The 19,965-nt window shown below is 38.1% G+C and overlaps 1 protein-coding gene across 5 annotated transcripts in view; it reads left to right on the forward strand.

Annotated features, from left to right (window-relative positions):
- The window catches only part of FIRRM (FIGNL1 interacting regulator of recombination and mitosis), a 48,853-nt gene that overhangs the window by 22,374 nt on the left and 6,514 nt on the right, over positions 1 to 19,965 (forward strand). For 4 of the 5 annotated variants that reach the window (XM_036097964.2, XM_036097966.2, XM_036097965.2 and 1 more), the window contains 13 exons: positions 26 to 174; positions 438 to 567; positions 1,686 to 1,872; positions 2,605 to 2,687; positions 3,039 to 3,090; positions 4,366 to 4,455; positions 9,575 to 9,760; positions 11,792 to 11,914; positions 12,996 to 13,091; positions 14,770 to 14,883; positions 16,640 to 16,744; positions 17,425 to 17,505; positions 18,495 to 18,614. In XM_036097964.2, coding sequence (XP_035953857.1) covers positions 26 to 174; positions 438 to 567; positions 1,686 to 1,872; positions 2,605 to 2,687; positions 3,039 to 3,090; positions 4,366 to 4,455; positions 9,575 to 9,760; positions 11,792 to 11,914; positions 12,996 to 13,091; positions 14,770 to 14,883; positions 16,640 to 16,744; positions 17,425 to 17,505; positions 18,495 to 18,614 — 1,516 coding nt within the window. The remainder of the gene's footprint in view (positions 1 to 25; positions 175 to 437; positions 568 to 1,685; positions 1,873 to 2,604; positions 2,688 to 3,038; positions 3,091 to 4,365; positions 4,456 to 9,574; positions 9,761 to 11,791; positions 11,915 to 12,995; positions 13,092 to 14,769; positions 14,884 to 16,639; positions 16,745 to 17,424; positions 17,506 to 18,494; positions 18,615 to 19,965) is intronic. The other variant, XM_036097967.2, reaches the window with a different exon arrangement.

Consider the following 19,965-nt stretch of genomic DNA (forward strand, 5'->3'; position numbering starts at 1 on the left):
TGAATTTTTTCCCCTCCCTTTCCAGTAAGTTTCCTCCAAGTCTGTATGCTGCCAGGATCTCTAAAGCACAACAGGAGGAAATAGCAGGCACTTTCCTAGTTACACTGGATCCACTCATCAGTCAGCTTCTCACATTCCAACCTTTCGTGCAAGTGGTTTTGGATGGTAAATTAGGTAAGCTTCAATACAGATTTAATTTTAAATCATCTAATAATTCTGACTTGTTAAGACAGGGTTATTTCCCTTACTTAATTATCCTTTTTAAAGATTTTATTTAAAATTCCTTCTATTTTTCTTTAAATGAAAAATACATTCCAAGAAAACAGTTATGTCTCTGACTTCTTTACACATCACAATCAGATTTCTGTTGAAAATATGGAGAGTATATTTTTACCAAGTTGTTGTAACGTAATGAATATGTTTTTGTTACCTGTAAGAGCTGCCATGTGAACTACAGTTCCCACAGTGTCTTCTGCTGGTTGTCATCATGGATAAGCTGCCGTCTCAGCCTGAGGATGTGCAGGCCCTGTGGTGCACAGAGAGCTGGCTCTCAGAAGCTACAACCAGGTAGCGAACGTGGTGGTGTTTCTACCCAGTCGTCTTACAGATGGTTTAGAATGCCCTGTCATTTGGAATGATCTTGAAATTTAAGTTTTTGGTTACATCAGATATTCTAGTTAATAATTCCTGTGTAGACCTCATATTTATTGTTACTTTATAAATACAGTTAAAAATTATATAAATCTATAACAGATGCTAAAAATATTTTAATTTTGTTTGGTGTTTTAGAAGCTTTTGCCTAAGACTTCATGTTATAAACGTTGAGTGTAGTAGGGTAGATGTATTTACTAACATTTCAAGATGAGCTCTGATAAATAGAATGCTGGATTCTGTAAGTTTTCTCCTGGGAAATTTCACTCGTATTCATTCTCCTCACCACTACCAGTCTGCAGCATCTTACTGCATGTGTGATTGCTGGGCTGTAGCATTCACCCTTTCCTTAAGCGCCTTCTGTGTGCAGTAGCAGGTCATCTCCTGGAGCCCAGCTCCTGCCCCTCCCTGCTCAGACATGCAAGCCCGACGCTGGCTGGCCCAGCTCTGTGCTCCAAGTCCGTCCCTCTGCCACCGCTCTCCAGTGTTGCTCCTCGTCCTGTCACTCGTGTGCTCGTTTTCTGCACACACGCCTCGCTTTGGTCAGACTGGCTGTTCATACCTGCCTTCTCCTCATGCTTTGTCATCTTTGCTTGTTTATATTTTGCCGATTTCTAATTTGTTATTTAAATCCTCTATGAAGATTTCTTAAACGATTTCAATCTTAAAGTGACCCCTCTCTGTCTGACTTACACCTATTTTCTATTTTCTATATAATACCTAATGTATATTTAAATTTCATGTTCCTTGATGAATTTTGTCTTTGACTGTGTAGTTCAGTACTATGATAAACACTTGGTAAATGATTAAAAAAAAAAGGTACAGGAAAATTCTCCTTTGAGGAATTTCTCTAACAGTGACTATATTTTATTTTTATGGTTACATATTCACACATATTGGAAACTGTCGTTGATATATACCTCTTGAGACATTTTGCTTTGGGAAAATAACCCTCCATATGCCATATTATTATTATACCTTCTAAATGTTAAATGTAAAGATTGTTGGGTTCAGTGTTCTCCATTTCCCTGCAGGGTATCTCTATTCAAAGCCGTTTTCTGCAGTTTTGAGCAGTGTGCTGGTGAACTCTCTCTGCCTATTCATTTACAAGGAGTAAAGAGTAAAGGGCAAGTGGAAATTGCTGTCACCTTGTATCAGCATGTTTGTGTTCATCTATGTACTTTTATCGCCTCCTTTCATCCCTCATTGTTCCCTGAACTGGTAAGTTTGTTAGCTGCTGGGCTAAACTGAGGTTACCCCTATGCTTTCTTTTCATTGAAATTTTGATTTATATACAGAAGAAAGACTAGTTAATGTGTATTCTTTTTGAATGTCATTCTCTCAATTTGCACATTTTATCTTTTAATTCAGTTATATCTTAGGAAATGGTAATCCTAGAGTCTTGCAGTACTCAGATGTAATGGCTAGCTAAAACATTTGAGAAAGCATTTTGGATGGCAAGATATGGAAAGATAGAGTGAAAAGAGGAAAAGTGTTAGGATTTTACCTGATTCAATTTCATAAAGAGGAGAAGTAAATAGTAGATTGTAGCACCAAATCTCCTATAGATCTTAGGCATAATGTTGATTTTTTTTTAATGGAATTAAAGTAGAAAAGATGTTGAGAAAATTGTAGGGAAAAAATTCTTAGAATTTACATAAGGATCAATATCCTTTAAGATATTTTACAGTGGTTAAGATCTTTGTGGATCCTAATGATTGAGCTACCACATTTAAAATCACTTGAATCTCCATAGCCCAGCACAATGCTTAATATATAGTAGGTGCTCAGTAAATGTGGAGGGAATGGTGTTACAGGCTCTTTCAGATACTCTTTCAGAAAGTTGAGCCTTCCCACTGAGGATCTGTTGTTATTTGGATTGTGATGGTGTTTTGTTTTATTTTGAGAAATGTAATAATAATAATGTATCATGAACTTTCTGTTTTTCATTAGGATGTTGCTCTGTTGAATGCTGTGCTTAGTGCTAATATGATCACCTCTTTGTTAGCTATGGATGCATGGTGCTTCCTTTCCCGGTACAATGTACTTTTTTTGGTTTTTGGATTGATTTATAGTAGTAACTGATAGTAAATGATGTTATACTTGTAAGTTTATAGAAAAATTCTGTCTTGATAATCCTTTAGTAGCTCCCCAACATGGTTTGATTTGATATCATAGCACTAAATCGGGAACCAGCCTCCCTCTTTCTTTCTACGGTTCAAGTCAGTAGATAACTGTTGCTTAGGTAGTTTTGTATATTGTGGTATTCCTTGGCCATGGAGAAATTACAGCTTAGAATATTTAGTGCTTTTTGGAAGCTCATCTCCTTGCTTTTCTGAACAGTTGTAAAAATTATTTCGGAAAGATAATCTTCTTTTATATCACAGATATGGGACTGCTGAACTCTGTGCACACCATGTCACCGTAGTGGCTCATCTGGTGAGTACAATTACAAGGTCTAAAACACTCACTTTCCAAGCAGTTCCTTTAGGGATATGATAATCTTGAAGAATGTGAATGTCAAAAGGAGAGATAGTAGGTAGCTAAATTCTTTCGACATTTTCTTTGCTGTGTCTTAATGCTAATGCTATTGAGAAAGATGTGCTAGAAACTGTCAAACTGGGGAAATTGTTTCATATTGTTGAAATCTTACAGAGTTCTGTTAATTGTTCTAGATAAGAAAGACTAGGTTAATGGAGAGTAAATTTAAGATTGAATGCATAGTAGAAAATAAGAGAGTTGTAATATTGATTACTGGGTTGTTTTTTCTTTCTTTCTCTGTTTAAAGTGACTTAGACAAGCTGCCTCTTGATTTTGTTTTCTCAGAATGATTTGAGAGGGACTAAATGTGACAGTGATTGATGCCTTTGGGGAAAGAAGTCATGCTTATGAATGGCTACAAAGAGAAAATGACTTAGTGATGATTTATTTTAATCTTTTCAATGTTGACCTTTCTTTGCTTTTAAATTCTGAGATGTTTGGTATATTCCATACAATATGGTCATGTTGTTTTCGGTTTTTTGTCCCTGGCCTTTGATAAAGATCTCATGTGGGTCCATGTGTCTTTTGTTTCTGAGTAGCTATTATGTCATACATTTCTTAGTTTGCTGTTTAAAGACGTTATAGACTAAAGCCAGGGAAGTGCGTAATAACTTCACAGCCGGCACGTAGTCTCCATGGCTAATCGTCTAGAGCACGTACCCACTTCTGAATCCTTAACATGTTTGCACAAGACAGATCCAAAGTAATTTTTATGTTAGATTATCTTCTTCAAATAAAAGCATTCGTTTAATTAAGTAAAAGCTCTCCTCGTGTATTATGATAGGAATTGATCTCCAGAAAATTGAGCTCATTAAATCTTTAATGGAACTAATATCTAAAGTTATATCCACTTCTGCAATATTGTACTTAGATCTTAAAAAAAATTCCATGAATTGTCTTTGAGTAGGAAGATTAACATACCAAGTTACCATCCAAATGGTAATTAAAAATAGAAATTCCAGAGGGTTGTTTATAAATACAATGTCAAAATTGCTTTCTCATTATAAAAGTAATCTAGGTTAATGGAAGAAAAATTAAAGAAAAGCTCTAAATTAAAAAATCTAAATTACTTATAATCTTATGTCCCAGAAAGAGCTGCTGTTTATTTTAGCATATAAAAGCTTATAAAAGCCATGATTTTAAATCAGTCTCTCCTCTCCTGTCTTTTCTCAGATAAAATCTTGCCCCGGAGAATGTTATCAGCTCACCAACCTATCAGTACTATTGAGGCGACTCTTCTTCTTCATGGCCCCGCCCCAACAGGCAAGGATATCTTCTTAGTCACGGTCTTTGAGCAGCTGCTGAGAAATGGATTCAGACTCTTTGAAGGCTTCCCACTGTCCCATTTTTTAAATGTTGATATGATCTGAGCATAAATTTTTGACTTACTAATAGCTTTGCTTATTGCTTTTAGATAGGTTTAGATTTTGATGTTGTTAAAGAAAAACCAGAGCCATATAGTAGTTAAAGTGATAAAAGTGGGTTTTATTCTGGAGATTGTTGCTGTAGGGGAAAAGAGGCCTCAGTGTAGAACTGAGCTCAAGTCTGAATATAGCATAGCCTAGTAGGGACTTGTCACAATGAAGGAGCAAGGTGTAGGTCAGTGGATGAAAATTACTAAGAGGAAAATGTCAGGGGGAAGGAGGTGGTTCTTGCTAAACTGACAAGTAAGATTCTTGCTGAACACAGACCAAGGTGATCAAATACCAAGACAGAGGGGTGCTTTCTAGATTGACTCAGCAAGCAGAGTTCTTGCTAAAACTGGATGATGCAGGCCCAAGGATGGACACAATCCCATGTGCAACACTAGTTGAGAAGAGGCCTTGGAAGAAGAGCCTGACTAAAGTTTGGTCATTGGAGAGTCTTTGTCACTCTCTTTGCTGCAAGTTACAGTCGTTGTCTTCCTGAACTATATCTCTCCCCTTGTTTCTCATACCTTTAAGATACTTGACACGAGAAGGTTCTATATGCCTGCCCCTTTTAACTTATTTTGAAGAGCTAGAATGTTATTTATGTATGCCCTTAATGATGTCTCTTATTTTTTACAGTAAATAAGTTGAACTTTTTGGGGAAAATTGAAAGTATGATGAGCCTTATTAGTTGTTTGCTATTGTGAGGAAACCAAGCTTTGCCCTGATAAAGGAGACTCTCTGGTCACAGAAACCTCTGTAGCCCAGTGTAGCCCTTGGGTTGGTCACTTGGCAGCTGCTTTAGGAGCTTTTTAAAAAATACAGGTTCCTGGACCTTTACCTGTGAGTAGAGTAGCTATGGCATGGTGGCTGGCAGAGGGGCCCAGTCATTTTCCTTTGGTCTTATTGTTGTTAAATTCCTACATGATTCTGACACGGTTGCAAGCTTGGGAACCACTAGGTTAGTGAAGGGGGTTTGAATCCTCTGGTTTGAATCCTGTCATACTGTGACGTCAGAAAAGTTTCTGAACCTGTTTCCCTGTCTACAGAGTGACAGACGTGTGTTAACTATTTTGAAAACTTTTGTAAGGACTTAGAAGTAATATATGCAAAATACGTAGCATAGAGCCATGCTTAGAAGGGTGGTCAGTAAATATTGGGAGTTCTTTCTTTCTTTTATTTTTATTTATTTGAGAGCAAGTGTGCAGAGGGGGAGGAGGGGCAGAGGGAGACAGAGAATCTCAAGCAGGCTCCATGCCCAGTGCAGACTCTGACACGGGGCTCAATCTCACAACCCTGAGATCATGTCCTGAGCTGAAATCAAGAGTCGGTCGATTAACCGACTGAGCCACCCAGGAGCCCCGGGAGTTATTTCTGAAGAGAGTGCCTCAAGTCCATGTCTGCTTTTCTGCTCGAGAGAGGTTAGCCAGGCACCAGAGGAACCATGCCAGCCTCCCAGCCCTCTTCCTTGCAAGTGGTTCCGATGCTGAAAGCACACCAGACCAACCTACTAGCCCTCTAGAAAATACGTAAGGGTTGCTGTTCTCCCCTCCAAAACTCCAGAAGAGTTGTCTACTCTGTGTCCCTTCAAATTTTAGCACCTTTTATTCTCCTCTCAAAGCTCTTGCCCCTGGTTCCTGGTACACTGTCCTTCATAGAGGCCCTGTTAACTTAGAGGCCCTTCCTAAAGAAGTGGGATTGGGAGGGAAAGTGTCTTTTAACCTCAGTTTTCTTATTTATTAAATGAAAATAAAATTATCCTTTTCCCAGTGTTGTAAAATTTTAACTTTTGGAATAATACAACTCAGAATGAATGACCTCTAAGTGAGATCTAGAAACTTTGTTATAAATAAACTCTAGTTTATGTTTAGGGATCTCTTAGATACTCCTCAATTTTCTGAGTTTTTCCAAATAATTGAGGCTATCAGATATGTAAGTTATAGATTTTTGAGGGGTGTCCTTTAATTTTTTCCTTCAGTTAATCAAATACTGATTTCCTGGTCACGTTACTGTGCTAAAATTTAAAGGGATGTACCTAAATTTGAATTCTTGTCTGGGAGTCCTTGGGAGTTAGTTTATCCTAAAACTGAGATACTAACCTTCCCTAGACGGCAGGGCTGAGACCTGGGGAGACCTGGAATGTAAGCTGCTCAAAGGGAGCACTGCACAAGTGTTCATTCTTCTGCTAGGCTCTGCTCTTTCTCCTTTTTCCTGAAGACATGATCCCTCCTCTTGGAAGGGAGGGAACGGACCTTTGTTGAGACAATAGTATGGACTGGGCTGTGTTCTAGGCACTTCAGTTCTTGGAGTTCCTATGTCAGCCTTGTGGGATACGTGGCTTACGTTCATCTACAGATGAAGAAACAGCAGCTTACGGCAGTAAAAGAAAGTCTCCAAACTCACTGTGATAATGGCTGTGCTGGGATCCAAGTCAGATCTCTCTTAGTCCAGAAGCTGCACTTCCCACTGCCCCAGTGTTGCCTTCAGCTGCTTTGGGGGCCTCCTCTGTCTGAGGGGTATTGGCTCTGCCTCATCCCTTTGAACCGTATGAAAGCTGCTTTTCTTCTTTAGATGTATAAAGCTCGCTCATTCATTTTTAATAGCGTTTTGTTGTTTAAAATAAAAAACTTGGAAACCACTGTACTATGTCATGATACCAGAAAGAACATATTGTAGTAGAAATTATAAATTTATAAACGTGCTCATAGTGAAAGGTGGTACATAATAAGCACCCAGACTGGCGCAAATCAGGTTGTGTTGGGTGTTCATAGCTTAGAAGATCGTTTCTGGGGAGGTGCAGGGTGGAAACAGGTAGGAACAGAGGAAGCTGTTGGAGATAGAGGCATTTGCGATGCAGGCTATAGGTTGGGGGGAGGTGGAGGGGAGGCTGGGGCAGGAGTGTGGGGAGAGAGCATAGGCTGGGGCAAAGGAGAGGCAAGTGGCAAAGCTGGAAATAATTACTCGTTTGCACACAAGATGGTATCTTTTTAAAAAGGGAAATAAAAACCCAGATTTTTGTATCCGTGATGCGGCATTAATATAAATGAAAATAGTTAATCCCAGTACAGTGATGTTTTACTTTACCAAAGTGTGGTAATAATTTGGGGGAAATGCCAGGGAATAGGGAGATTAAAATGTGTTTCTGTTTCAATATAGAGAGTAGTTATTAATATCCTATTATTTCTTTAGTGTGTAACTATTGGTAATATTTCTGTTTTTAGAAACGAAAGTATAGGGTTACCTAAGAGGAAAGGATTTAATATACCTGGTTTAAGTACTGGTAAGCACACTGATAGTTGTGCTACCATTTTTATGTAAAGTAAAAAGTACTATAATTATTTGCATTTTAAGCCCACTGTTGTATTTTTCTTCTCTTCTCAATTTAAAGGAGAGAAGTCCTAATTCTCTGCAGATTATTCACTTATAATTCACTCCTTATGAACTGTTATTAGCACTGGCCGTTTTAAATATTTAAAATTGTGTTGGGACCAGGGTTTTCAAACTCAGAATAGTAAATAGATCACTCTTTCTACATAACAAATTTGTCAACGCCTACCCTTTTATGTTGTCCAGGGGGTAATTATTTATAATTTCTATTTTGGAGAAGGAACTAGTTCATTCACTCATTGGATTTTATTATAAAGAAAGGTCATGTTCAACTGATGTTTATCAATTGGCACAATTCTCTTGGCTTTCCTGAAGCAGTTTGGTTTCCTGAATAAAGCTGCTTATTATAATAGACACATAGCTCATCAAGGGATCCATTTTTCTGGCTCTAACAGCTATTCCAGTAGATAGCCACACAATTTCTCCCTTGTTCGGACAGCTAAATATTTTCTGCTAACAAAATTTGAATATAAATGTAGTATATAAAACATAGGAAGGTTTCTTTGTCAAATTTAATACAGTGGGTTTTTTCTTAACATAGGAATTTTTTATTCATCAAGCAGATTTGGGATATTGTAATTTGAATTCTTATACTTCTAAAAAATTACATTACTATACTTCCTAAATTATATGTAATTCAGTAATTAAGTACACTATTATTTTTTCTGTTTTTCCCCTGGAAACTAACATTTTAACTGGTTCTTTTTTTTTAGAACTTTGTGTTCTGTTTTTAGTCCATCTGCTGATGCCTCATTTTAACAAAACAGTGCTGTTTTTCTGTTAACTTGGCAAAGGCTTTGAATTATTTCAGTAGTAGAATGGATTTGCCAGCCACACTGTTCTGGGCTGGTGGCTTAGATTTGTGACACCAATTCTGTGTGTTGTCCGAGAGCAGAGCCAGCTAGCCCGGTGGAAAATCGAACCGATGACCTTTGCTTTTTTCTTTAGGTCCTCTGTTCTAGTCAGCTGAGATAACAGCCGCCAGGGCGAGCCGAATGAGTCTTTTGGCATATTTTGGAATATTACTTTGGACTTAACTGAACAAGGTCACAAGCACACTAGTTCTTAGGAAAATAATAAGAGCAGGATAAAATAGCTGATTGACTAATAATGAAATGCATTATTTTTAACATTTCTCAGTGTCTTTTTTTTTTTTTTTTTTAAAGATTTTATTTATTTATTTTTTAGAGAGCGAGCGAGAGAGAAACAGCATGAGAGGGGAGAGGGTCAGAGGGAGAAGCAGGCTCCCCGCTGAGCAGGGAGCCTGATGTGGGACTCGATCCCAGGACGCTGGGATCATGACCTGAGCCGAAGGCAGACGCTTAACCATCTGAGCCACCCAGGCGCCCTCTCAGTGTCTTTATATCACGTTCCACTTAAACTGTGTTTTTCATTTTGCAAACAAATGCAACAACAGCAAAAATAATGATGCATGTTCCTTTGAGTTACCTTGGTCTGGTACTTGTGATATTATTACTCAGTTAAAAACTTTTTAAAAATATAAAACATGGAAGCTAATACTTAGCTTTTGTGCATCCATTCATCAGATTGTCTTCTGTTACTCTTACTTCTTCAATTTATTTCAGGTGGAATTTATCCAGAAATTTTCCCCAAAAGCAGCAGAAAATCTGCCTCTGTGGCAGTATATTTCCCTCCAGGCATTACCCGCCGAGCTCAGGAAACAAGCTGCACGTGAGGTCACCAGAGTTGGGATTGCACGGTGTCAGGAATGGCTAAGCAGTAGTCGGACTTTGGGAGAACTTGAATCTCTGGTAAAATAAGAGCTTTAATGGATTTGATTCATTTAGCAGCTATTTACTGAGCACTGCTCAAGGTACTAGTGATGTGCTATTAATAAGATGGATACGGTCTCTGCCCTCAGGTTAGAAACTAGCAGGATTTTCAGATTTCTACATTGTAAAGGGGTCTGTGAGAAACTTACTATTATCTTGACTTATGTAAATTAAATTATATTGGGTGCAGGGAGACCGTAGTTCAAGACATACTGGACCAAGATGAAACCCATTATGAAATATTTTATTTGTAGTATTTTTGCTGACACATCATTAGATTAGGCAGACATGATTTTTTTTTTTTAAGATTTTATTTATTTGACACAGTGGGGGCAGAGAGCAAGCACAAGCAGGGGAAACAGCAGGCAGAGGGAGAAGCAGGCTCCCCCCTGAGCAAGGAACCCTATGTGGGACTCAATCCCAGTACCCTGGGATCATGACCTGAGCCAAAGGCTTGCTTGCTTAACCAACTGAGCCACCTAGGCACCCCAGACATGATTCTTCGATATGTATATTCTTCTATTCAACAAAACACAACCCCCATTTTACACACATCTATTCTGAGCCTTTCTGTAGCTTTCCATTTAGAATACTCCCTCTTAAAATAATGAAATATAAAAGAAATTCATCTGTGAGAAGTAAAAAATACATGGTTTTTTAAAATTGACTGAAAAAATTGACTGTAGTACATGTGGTTGAATTTTCCAGTTTAGTTTCATTTCCTCCTTTGTTGGTTCATTCATTCATTCATCCAGCAAACATGTTTTGAGTGCTCTTATGTGCCAAGCACTGTTCCAGGCAAAAATTCCTGTTCTCATGAGTTTGCATTGTAGCTCAGCTGTGGATGGTAAAATAAGTAATAAATACATATGTAAGTATGTTGTATCAGTTTGTGGTAAGTGGAGAAAAACAGGGATGGGGACAGGGCATTCAAAGTGTTAGGGGCCTATTTGCAATTTTAAATTAGAAGGTCAGGGTTTTCTCAAGGCTTATTTTCTCCACACTGAGTATAAATGTTCTGATACTCTGTTACATAATGGCGCCTGAGGATAATTATCAAGATAATTTAAAACATATACATATACCCAAAGGAAATACAAGTTTTTATGTGCATTTATTTTGAGAAAACTATTATACCACCTAGTTAGGAGTAGGTTAAATTGTTCAGGTTTTACATTTATTGTGCACTAATTTTTGTAGTTGAAAGGTAAAATAATGCACCTATTTTCTAAAATTGAATATATCTTTGCCCTGACCAAAACTTTAGTTCCAACAGGTCATTTTACATGCTTATTTGTAGGAGGAAATGGGTAAATCTTAAATAAAAAGCTGTATGGTAATCATTGAAACTTAAGTGTTGTTGTTGAAGTATAATGGATTAATCAGGCATTGTTACTAATCGTTACATTCCCACATGGCCTTCACTTTACTCCCACTGTCCCCCAACCACCCCCGCTCCTGGCCAGAGAGACATTCGATATGTAAAGGAGAGTGAATCTAGAAAAGGTGGTTTTTAGTTTCAAATTCTAGATAAGTGTACTCCTCAAATTTTTATTTGCTTATTGAATGCAGTGTTGCTGAGGAATTTTAAAGACCGATTATAAAACAACAGCAAAATAAAAATCTAATAATGTTAAAAGATTGCTAGGTGCATAATGTGAAAAACAATAGACTTTTTAGTTGATGAACATTATAAATTAGCTTGATCATACAGTCTGTATCAAACCTATTTATTAAAATGCAATGCTGTTTCCATTTTAATACTAAATTTTAACCTAAAAGGAAAAAATGTTTATTTAGAAAATGAAAAAAATGTTTCTGTGTATAAGGAAAATTAGTTCTAATAAAATAATTTGTATTAAAGTAGCTGAAAAAGATGGCTTTGGGTCTCAGAATATAAATCCGACATGGGTTTTTATGAAGAGTTATAAGTAACTCCTAACCTCTGGGGCCTCAACTCCTTTCGATTGGGATCTAACCTGAGACTCTTCCGTCTCTCTCCCCCTTTAGAACACGCTGCTCTCTGCTTTGCTCGCTGTATGTAATTGTGCCAGTGAAGCTCTGGATATTGTACAGCAAACTGCGATTATGGAAATTGGGAGTCAGCTTTGGGTTTTGTTAAACACTAAACTGGTAAGGAAAGCAACTGAAGAACAAATAAAACATTGAAAAAAGAGAATAATACCGAAATTTCCCCTGTAGAGGAAAATGTATGTAATTTCTTTAGGGGCTTGGTAGAACTTGCGGTTAGAACTTAAAATACCTATTTGTACTCTTCCAGCCAGTTCTCTTTGAGTGTGATAGAACCAGAACCTAGTACAGTGACAGTGATAGTTCAGTTAACTATTTTCATGACCATTTGGACCCTATTTAAAGAAACCAAACTTCTTCCCCTATGGTTTCTCTCCTCTTTTGGGCTAGTGTGGCCTGTTTCTGGGATTCCGCGGTCTTCCATACAATCCTTTGGGCAGTGGAGAGTGACTCGGCTTAAAGGTGGCAGGGGCACATGAGTGGCTCTGGCTGGTTCATGTTCCTCTTCCCCAGCAATGGCAGAAGACCAGATGATGATCGGGCTAGAATTAGGATGATGTGTGTCCCACAGATTATTGTAGTTTACAAATGACATTTAGTTTAAAAATTTAAATATGACATTTGTTTTCTTTGACTAAGTAGTGTCAGCCACTGGAAGCTGAAGGCAACATTCACACTTTTGGTAAATCATAGAGATGGTTTTGCAGATAATGTTTTTTCATTAAAGTTTATGTAGAGTTAAATTTCCCTTCTGTAGTACTGTGACTTCAGTGAGTGCTTTCCCCCAGTCCTCACGAATCATTCAGTAAGTATTCATTGAGGATTCTCTGCTGGTGATGTAGCTTATAATATCATGATAGAAACAACAGTTACGGGGAAGAGAAATGGAATTTTAAGAACACTAAGGCACAAGTTTTTCAGTGCCAAACAAAAGTGATTAGATCTCCATCCGATTAAATTTCCTTGTCATGTGATCTTGAGCAAATTATTTAACCTCTCTGCCCCTTTTTCTTAATTATTAGTAAAGTGAGTAAAGATCTACTTCATAAAGTTATAAGGTGTATGTGAGGTAATATAAAGCACTTAGCATATTGCCTGGTATATAATAAATGCTCACTAAAAGGTTGCTATTTTCATGTAATTGAAAATTTTCACCAAAATTATTTTGTGTTTCTTATTTAAGGTAACAGGCCAACCTTATGTTCAGCAGACACTTAGTCTTTTACTTCCACTGTTGGGATTTTTCGTTCAAACTCTAGATCCTCATCTGATAAGTCAGGTAAGAACAATAAGCAAGTTAATACTTGGCTGAGGAAATTGTTGAACTAACATGACTTAAAATAGCTTTCTACAAACAGTCCTTTTTAATGATTTGTTGCTCAATTTGCTTGTTACCCCTCCTGTTGAATTAAACTTAAATGTCACAGATTTGCTTGTCTTAGGGAGGTCTCATCTCTTTCGCTCTTCCCGTAGAGTATAACCGGTTAGTATACAGGGCTGTTGATTCAGCCTGTAGCTGTCCTTCCTCTCTCCCTGATACTGAATAGTCAAAACCTTTTCTTCAACTGCTCCAGAACATCCTTGAGGTTAGGAGTCATAGTTCATGTGTGAACCCCTCCTTCAAAACAGTTTCAAAGGCATTCCAGCAGCTGTTGGGAGTATGGAATATAACTGATGTGGACTTAAGGATAATCCTCATTGTTTCTTTGAGGAAATAAAATTATTTTGAAGTGAGAGGACTACTGAGTTTTCTGTCTGGCCCCCAGCATGCATGGCTGGGACAGGCGGAACAGAGGTCACTGTTGGGGGGATGCTTTTGATGTTGCCTAGTTATGGCTTGCTTTTGGAGGTTCTAAGCCGGTAGAGTAAAAGGCAAAAGGAAAAGGAAAAGGCACTTCTCTGAAGTGATTGAGAGGCTTTGGAATTAGTCCATACTGGGCAGAACTGACCCCACAAAGCTAGAGCTGGCCTAAGTTTAAAGGCACGGTTAGAAATGAACAGTTATGAGGTAAAACTAATTCCTATTTAGGAAGATGATGGAAGAAATAACACCCTGTCATAGGAGCTATATGCCGGAAAGTGAGACTACTAACGCTTTGTTTTAGTAGCTTGGTTAGTGGTTGTGTACAGTAAGAACTTAGCATTAACAAATACTTTCTAATTAGGTATATTTTTAAATTACTGTATGTGTAACATGAATTACTAAATTATAGAGAATGAGAATGCAGTAAAATAATTGACTCAAACTTTGTGGATTCTGACAGTTCTAGTAATCTTTTTTGATAAATTAAATATGGATAATTTTGATAGAATTGTGCCTACCTTTAAAAAACCCCAAATAACTAAAGTTCTAAAATTTCAACATAAGTAAAATTTTAACTTAGGCATTGCTTCTTTTATAGACGACTTTCTGTGTTCCTTTAAATCAGGGGTTCGCAAACTCTGACTTCCTGGCTAGATTCTGCCCTTCTGTTTATAGGACAAGAGCTAAGGAGGATTTTTACATTTCAAAGGTTTATAAAATAAAAATTAAAAAATAAAAAAGCAATATGCAGTAGGGAACATATTACCTACAAAGCCTAAAATATTGACTGTCTGGCCCTTCATAGAAACTTTGCCAATCCCTGCTTTAAATAATGAACTTCCCTCACTAGAATTTAAAATACAAAACAATTTTTAAGGATTTGAAAGAAGAGCACTGGTATATAGTTTCTCAGGAACACATTTTTTTTTTTTTCTTTACAGCAGTTGATAGGATGAACTCTGTAATAACTGAGTCAGTCATTTGATCATTTTATTCAAATTCCACGTGTGAAGATTAGGCATTGTAGAGTGTTGGTCTCTTCTGGGTTTTGTTGTGTTTCCCCTCCCCACATACCCATCCGAATCTTACTTATTATGTCTCAATGGAATATTTGTTTTCATTTATAACTATTCTTTGATCTTTGCCACTTTAGGTAGTAACTTTGCAGACCTCACTGCTTAAATTAGAGCCTCCTGACCATGTTTGTTTGGCAGTGCTTGATTTTGTATCTTCTCTGGGAAAATTTTTTATACCTCAAGCTTTCCAGGTAATACTCTTAATTCTTTTGTTCCCGTGTTAACAAAATCCGTGAAAGAATTACTGACTAAAATTTTCAGGCTTTTAATTTCTGGAATTCTGTGGATTGTTGACAGTGAAAGTTGGGGGGAAATGTATTTTGTGAAGAGATGGTGACTTTGTCAAAATAGAACTCATTTTAAGTTTTTTTTTTTTTTTTAAGAAAAATATATTTGACATACAAATAATTTAGAGTTGGCTGTAGTCTGAGAGTCTCCTTCCAGTTGGGCTTTAGCACACAAAGTCCCTGAGGAAGAAAACATTTATGTCTTCTAGGAAAGAGTATATAATGAGGAAACTTATCAAAGTTGTTCTCTTGGTTTTATATCCATGAAAGGGAGCTGTTTATTTTTAAGACAGTATTTTTGAAAGTGTTGCAAAGTATATATAATTGACAAATGGATATTTACTTATAAAACTGACTGTACAGGCCTGCAATACACTTCTGAATTTTCAGACACACCTTACAGTGAAAGATCATCTTCCTAAATTGAATTTTGCCTTTCTTATTACTGTGGTCAAATCCAGCAATTCTAGATAGTTGACGTTTTTCTTTTTCACCTCCATGGAAGAGACTATAAAAAGCTCACTGAGGGACGCCTGAGTGGCGCAGTTGGTTAAGTGTCTGACTCTTGGTTTTGTCTCCGGTTATGATCTCAGGGTCTTGAGATCGAAGGTCTGTGCTCAGCGAGGAGTCTGCTGGACTTTCCCTCTCCCTCTCAAATAAATAAATAAATACATCTTTAAAAAAAAAAAAAAAACTCACCAATGAGAACCTTTTCACGTAACTGGAACAAAACCATGATGGATGTTCTCTCAGTAGATATTAGAAACTTTGAAATAAAAAACAACTGGCTAGTTTCTAAAGGGCTATTATTTATTTAAAGTTAAATGATACCATCCTGTTTGTTTTCGTGAAAGAAATGGAGAGGTTGACAGCTTTTCAACTCTGGACAAAAGTACCCAGAGATACTTGCATTTGAGCTGTCTTCTTTTTAGCATAAAATAAATTCCAGAGTACTGTTTCATTCATGCATAACTATGGACCCTGATGGGCCCAGAACCTGTGGAGCAAATTACATATTCCCAGGAGTGAAGTTAAGGCCTGAACAGTTTGGTGGATTTATCAGCATATAAGAGGCCTCTAAAGCCAGGAGATGGATTGATTTATTCAAGAAAAAATTGCTGAGTTTTTGCTATGTGTCAGGTGCTGTTTTAATCACTGGGGATTCATTAATGAACCAAACTAATCAATCCCCACCCTCAGCCTCTGGAAGGCAACGAATAAAGACATGATATAGCATGTTAGTGTGAGAGCTGTAGAGAGAAATAGGGGGAGAGTGTGCTTGTGGGGGTACAGTTTGAAACGGGATATGGGCAGTGGCATCCTCACCAAGGTGATCTGTGAGTAAAATCCTGAAGCTGAGGGAGGCAGCCAGACAGGTATCCCACACGCAGGGTAAGTAGTGAGATGAGAGGGCGTCTGATCCACTGAGGGGGCCGGCAGAGGCCACACTCAAACAGTGGGGCTTTGCCGGCCATCTTAAGGACTTTTGAGTTTTACTCTAATGAAGTGAGAAGCTATTGGAAGCATTTAAGCAAAGGAGTGACATGCCCTAACATGTATTAATATGTGCTCACTGGGACAGAATTAGGGAAACTTGACAACATTAAGAATAGAATACTGAGGTTTTCCTCTATTTAATAAGGTTTGGTTCTCTTTTTAGGACAAAATTCTGCCCAGCCTGTCTTCTATTTTTGCCTCACTGCTAGCTGACAGGAATTGGATAGTAGAACAACATACCTTGGAGGCGTTTACTCAGTTCGCCGAGGTAATTATAAGACCAACCTATCACAGTGATCGCCAGAAAGTATTATTTCAGATTTTCCAAAACATTCCAAAAACATTTATTGAGCTTTTGGTCTTAGTCATTAAAATTTTCCACTGGAGGAGATATTACCAACGATCTCTTTTGCAGCATCTAACAATGGAGCATAGAGAAATGAAGGTACTTTCCTAAGGTCCTAGGAGAGTTGGAACAACCAGAACCAGGCATTCAGACCAGGTCTATTCACTTGGGCACTGTCTTCCAGACAGTATTTTTGAGTGTGAAATGAATAATGCATTTCATCTCTATCATTTAGGAGTTAGGTTGATGATCACAGGGACATGTGAGCTCGGGGCCACGGAGAAGGGGAGCCTCCTGTGGGATGCTCCTTTTCTCTCGCCTGGAGCTGTGCAGTCACACCTTTGGTCATAGGGGCCCACAGACATTAGTATGACCGGGCAGAAGTAATGAAAGCCGCCAGCTCTGTGCTCGTGCAGAACGCTGCATGGTCCCGAGGCTCCCCAAAGGAACTAAGGAGCTGATGGTCTTTTGAGTATCCTCTGACACTGTTTTCTTTTAAAATGCATTTATGATTAAGGTAGCTCTTAAAACTTTTGGAGTTGTCTTTGCAAGTTGTTGAGATACATTAAAATTGGTCTCATTTATCTATCTTTTATTAATAGGGAACAAACCATGAAGAGATAGTTCCACGATGTCTCCGTTCTGAAGATACGAAGAACAAAGTTGTATCCTTTCTGGAGAAGGTATTTATTTCTATAGATCAAAATAGCGGCATCACAGATTTTGTCATTGTTTTTTTAAATTGTAGGATTGTAACCAAGTCAAGTATCTTCTTAGCTTAAATTTTTCGTAGTGCTCAGCACCGAGGTGACGCACATTGAACAACTGGGCCCGTATGACGAGGCACCGCGGTGGGGCAGTTGGAGTCCCTCTGCCCACAGTGTGGATTCTGGTAGTGCTGCTCATTTCTATAGTTAGAACCAAACTGTTCCATCATTTGGCTCCCATGTTTGTGCACACCTTGCAACTTATATGGGGGTAGTTTTAGGATATAACGGCTAATTGCAGCACTAGTAGAACAGTTAAACCACAAATTTAGAAAACCGAGAGAAAGTGAATTATGCTTAACTACTTATTTTTTTTTATACTACACCCATTATTAAACTGGGCTATGTATATACATGTATATGTTACACAGAAGCTGGATTAAGTATGTGTGTGTAACATGTTTTGCCAGTTTCTTACCCTACACAATGAAGGTTTGCAGACTATCATTTTTCTCCTGGAAAAACGACAGTTCAACTTATCTGTAGGGAAGGAGAACACTATACAGTAATTTTATCCAAATTACACGAAGAGGATGCATTTACAGATGAGTCCAATTTCCAAAATTTGCCTAGCTCACAGACTAAGTCAGAATAGTTTAACACTGGGTGCTTAAACACATGCGCACGCGCGCACACACGCACGTGCATGGTCTTTTTTTTTAAGTGGGGGGTAGGGAGGGGCAGAGGGAGAGAGAGAATCTTAAGCAGACTCCACGCCCAGCGCAGAGCCCAATGCTGTGCTCTACCTCACGACCCTGAAATCTGACCTGAGCCGAAATCAAGAGTCGGACGCTTAACCGGCTGAGCCACCCAAGAGCCCCTGGTCTTCTCATTTTCTGATTACATTGTTTGCCATCTATTAGAGAATGCTTGGTGTTTACTTGATTTTTCATGATCCGTGGCAGACTGGGTTTGTAGATGAAACTGCAGCTGCCAGAGTGGAACGTGTGAAACAGGAAAAAGGCATTTTCCGGGAACACTTGGCTAAAGTTGCTGTAGAAGAAGCAAAGTGGTCATCTCTACAGGTATGGACTGCATTTTGGTATGGGTCAAGCTTTTAGGAGAAATTCTCCTCTTCTTACTGATAAAAGTGAAAAAACTAGTATGGTTCCTGGCCTCATACTGACTGTCAAAATATAATCAAATAGATCTAGACATGTAAAATTCTCCTGTTGTCCTCTTTTAAAAATCGCATTTCTTCTTCCTGAAAGGTTATCAATACATAGAACAGAGGTGGGACTACAAAAATACAAGTTTTAAACATGATACTGACTGTACTCTTTCACTATGACTTTCAATTTTTTATAGTAACTTTTAGGAAAGTTACGTATCTGTATCAGTGAAGCTATAAATGTAGTTTCTGAACCACCGAAGAAAATGAATGAAATCACCTTCCAAAATGTTTCGGTTGATCCCTTGCTTCATTCATCAAACCAGCCTAAATGACTTCTGCCAATGTCTAGAAATCACATCTACCTATTAGAAGGCAGAAATCTGATACCACCAAGGATACTCAAAATATTGTTTTGAGCACTGATAGTGTATTTATTTTTTATTTATTTATTTTTTTTATTTTATCGTGTTATGTTAGTCACCATACAATACATCATTGGTTTTTGATGTGGTGATCCATGATCCATTGTTTTCGTATAACACCCAGTGCTCCATGCAGTACGTGCCCTCCTTAATACCCATCACCGGGCTAACCAATCTCCCCTCCCCTCTAAAACCCTGTTTGTTTCTCAGAGTCCATAGTCTCTCATGGTTCATCTCTCCCTCCAATTCCCACCCCCCACATTTTTCCCTTCCTTCTCCTAATGTCCTCCATGCTATTCCTTATGTTCCACAAATAAGTGAAACCACATGATAATTGACTTTCTCTGCTTGACTTATTTCACTTAGCATAATCTCCTCCAGTCCCATCCATGTTGATGTAAAAGATGGGTATTCATCCTTTCTGATGGCTGAGTAATATTCCATTGTATATATGGACCACATCTTCTTTATCCATTCATCTGTTGAAGGGCATCTCAGCTCTTTCCACAGTTTGGCTATTGCGGACATTGCTGCTATGAACATTGGGGTCCATATGGCCCTTCTTTTCATTACATCTGTGTCTTTGGGGTAAATACCCAGTAGTGCATTTGCTGGGTCATAGGGTAGCTCTATTTTTAAATTTTTGAGGCACCTCCACACTGTTTACCAAAGTGGCTGTACCCACTTGCATTCCCACCAACAGTGTTAAGAGGGTTGCCCTTTCTCCACAACCTCTCCAACATTTGTTGTTTCTTTCCCCGTCCATTTTTGCCATTCTAACTGGTGTAAGGTGGTATCTCAATGTTTTGATTTGGATTTCCCTGATGGCCAATGATGATG

This window comes from Halichoerus grypus, chromosome 7 (assembly GCF_964656455.1).
Source record: "Halichoerus grypus chromosome 7, mHalGry1.hap1.1, whole genome shotgun sequence".
NCBI classification, from domain to species: domain Eukaryota; kingdom Metazoa; phylum Chordata; class Mammalia; order Carnivora; family Phocidae; genus Halichoerus; species Halichoerus grypus.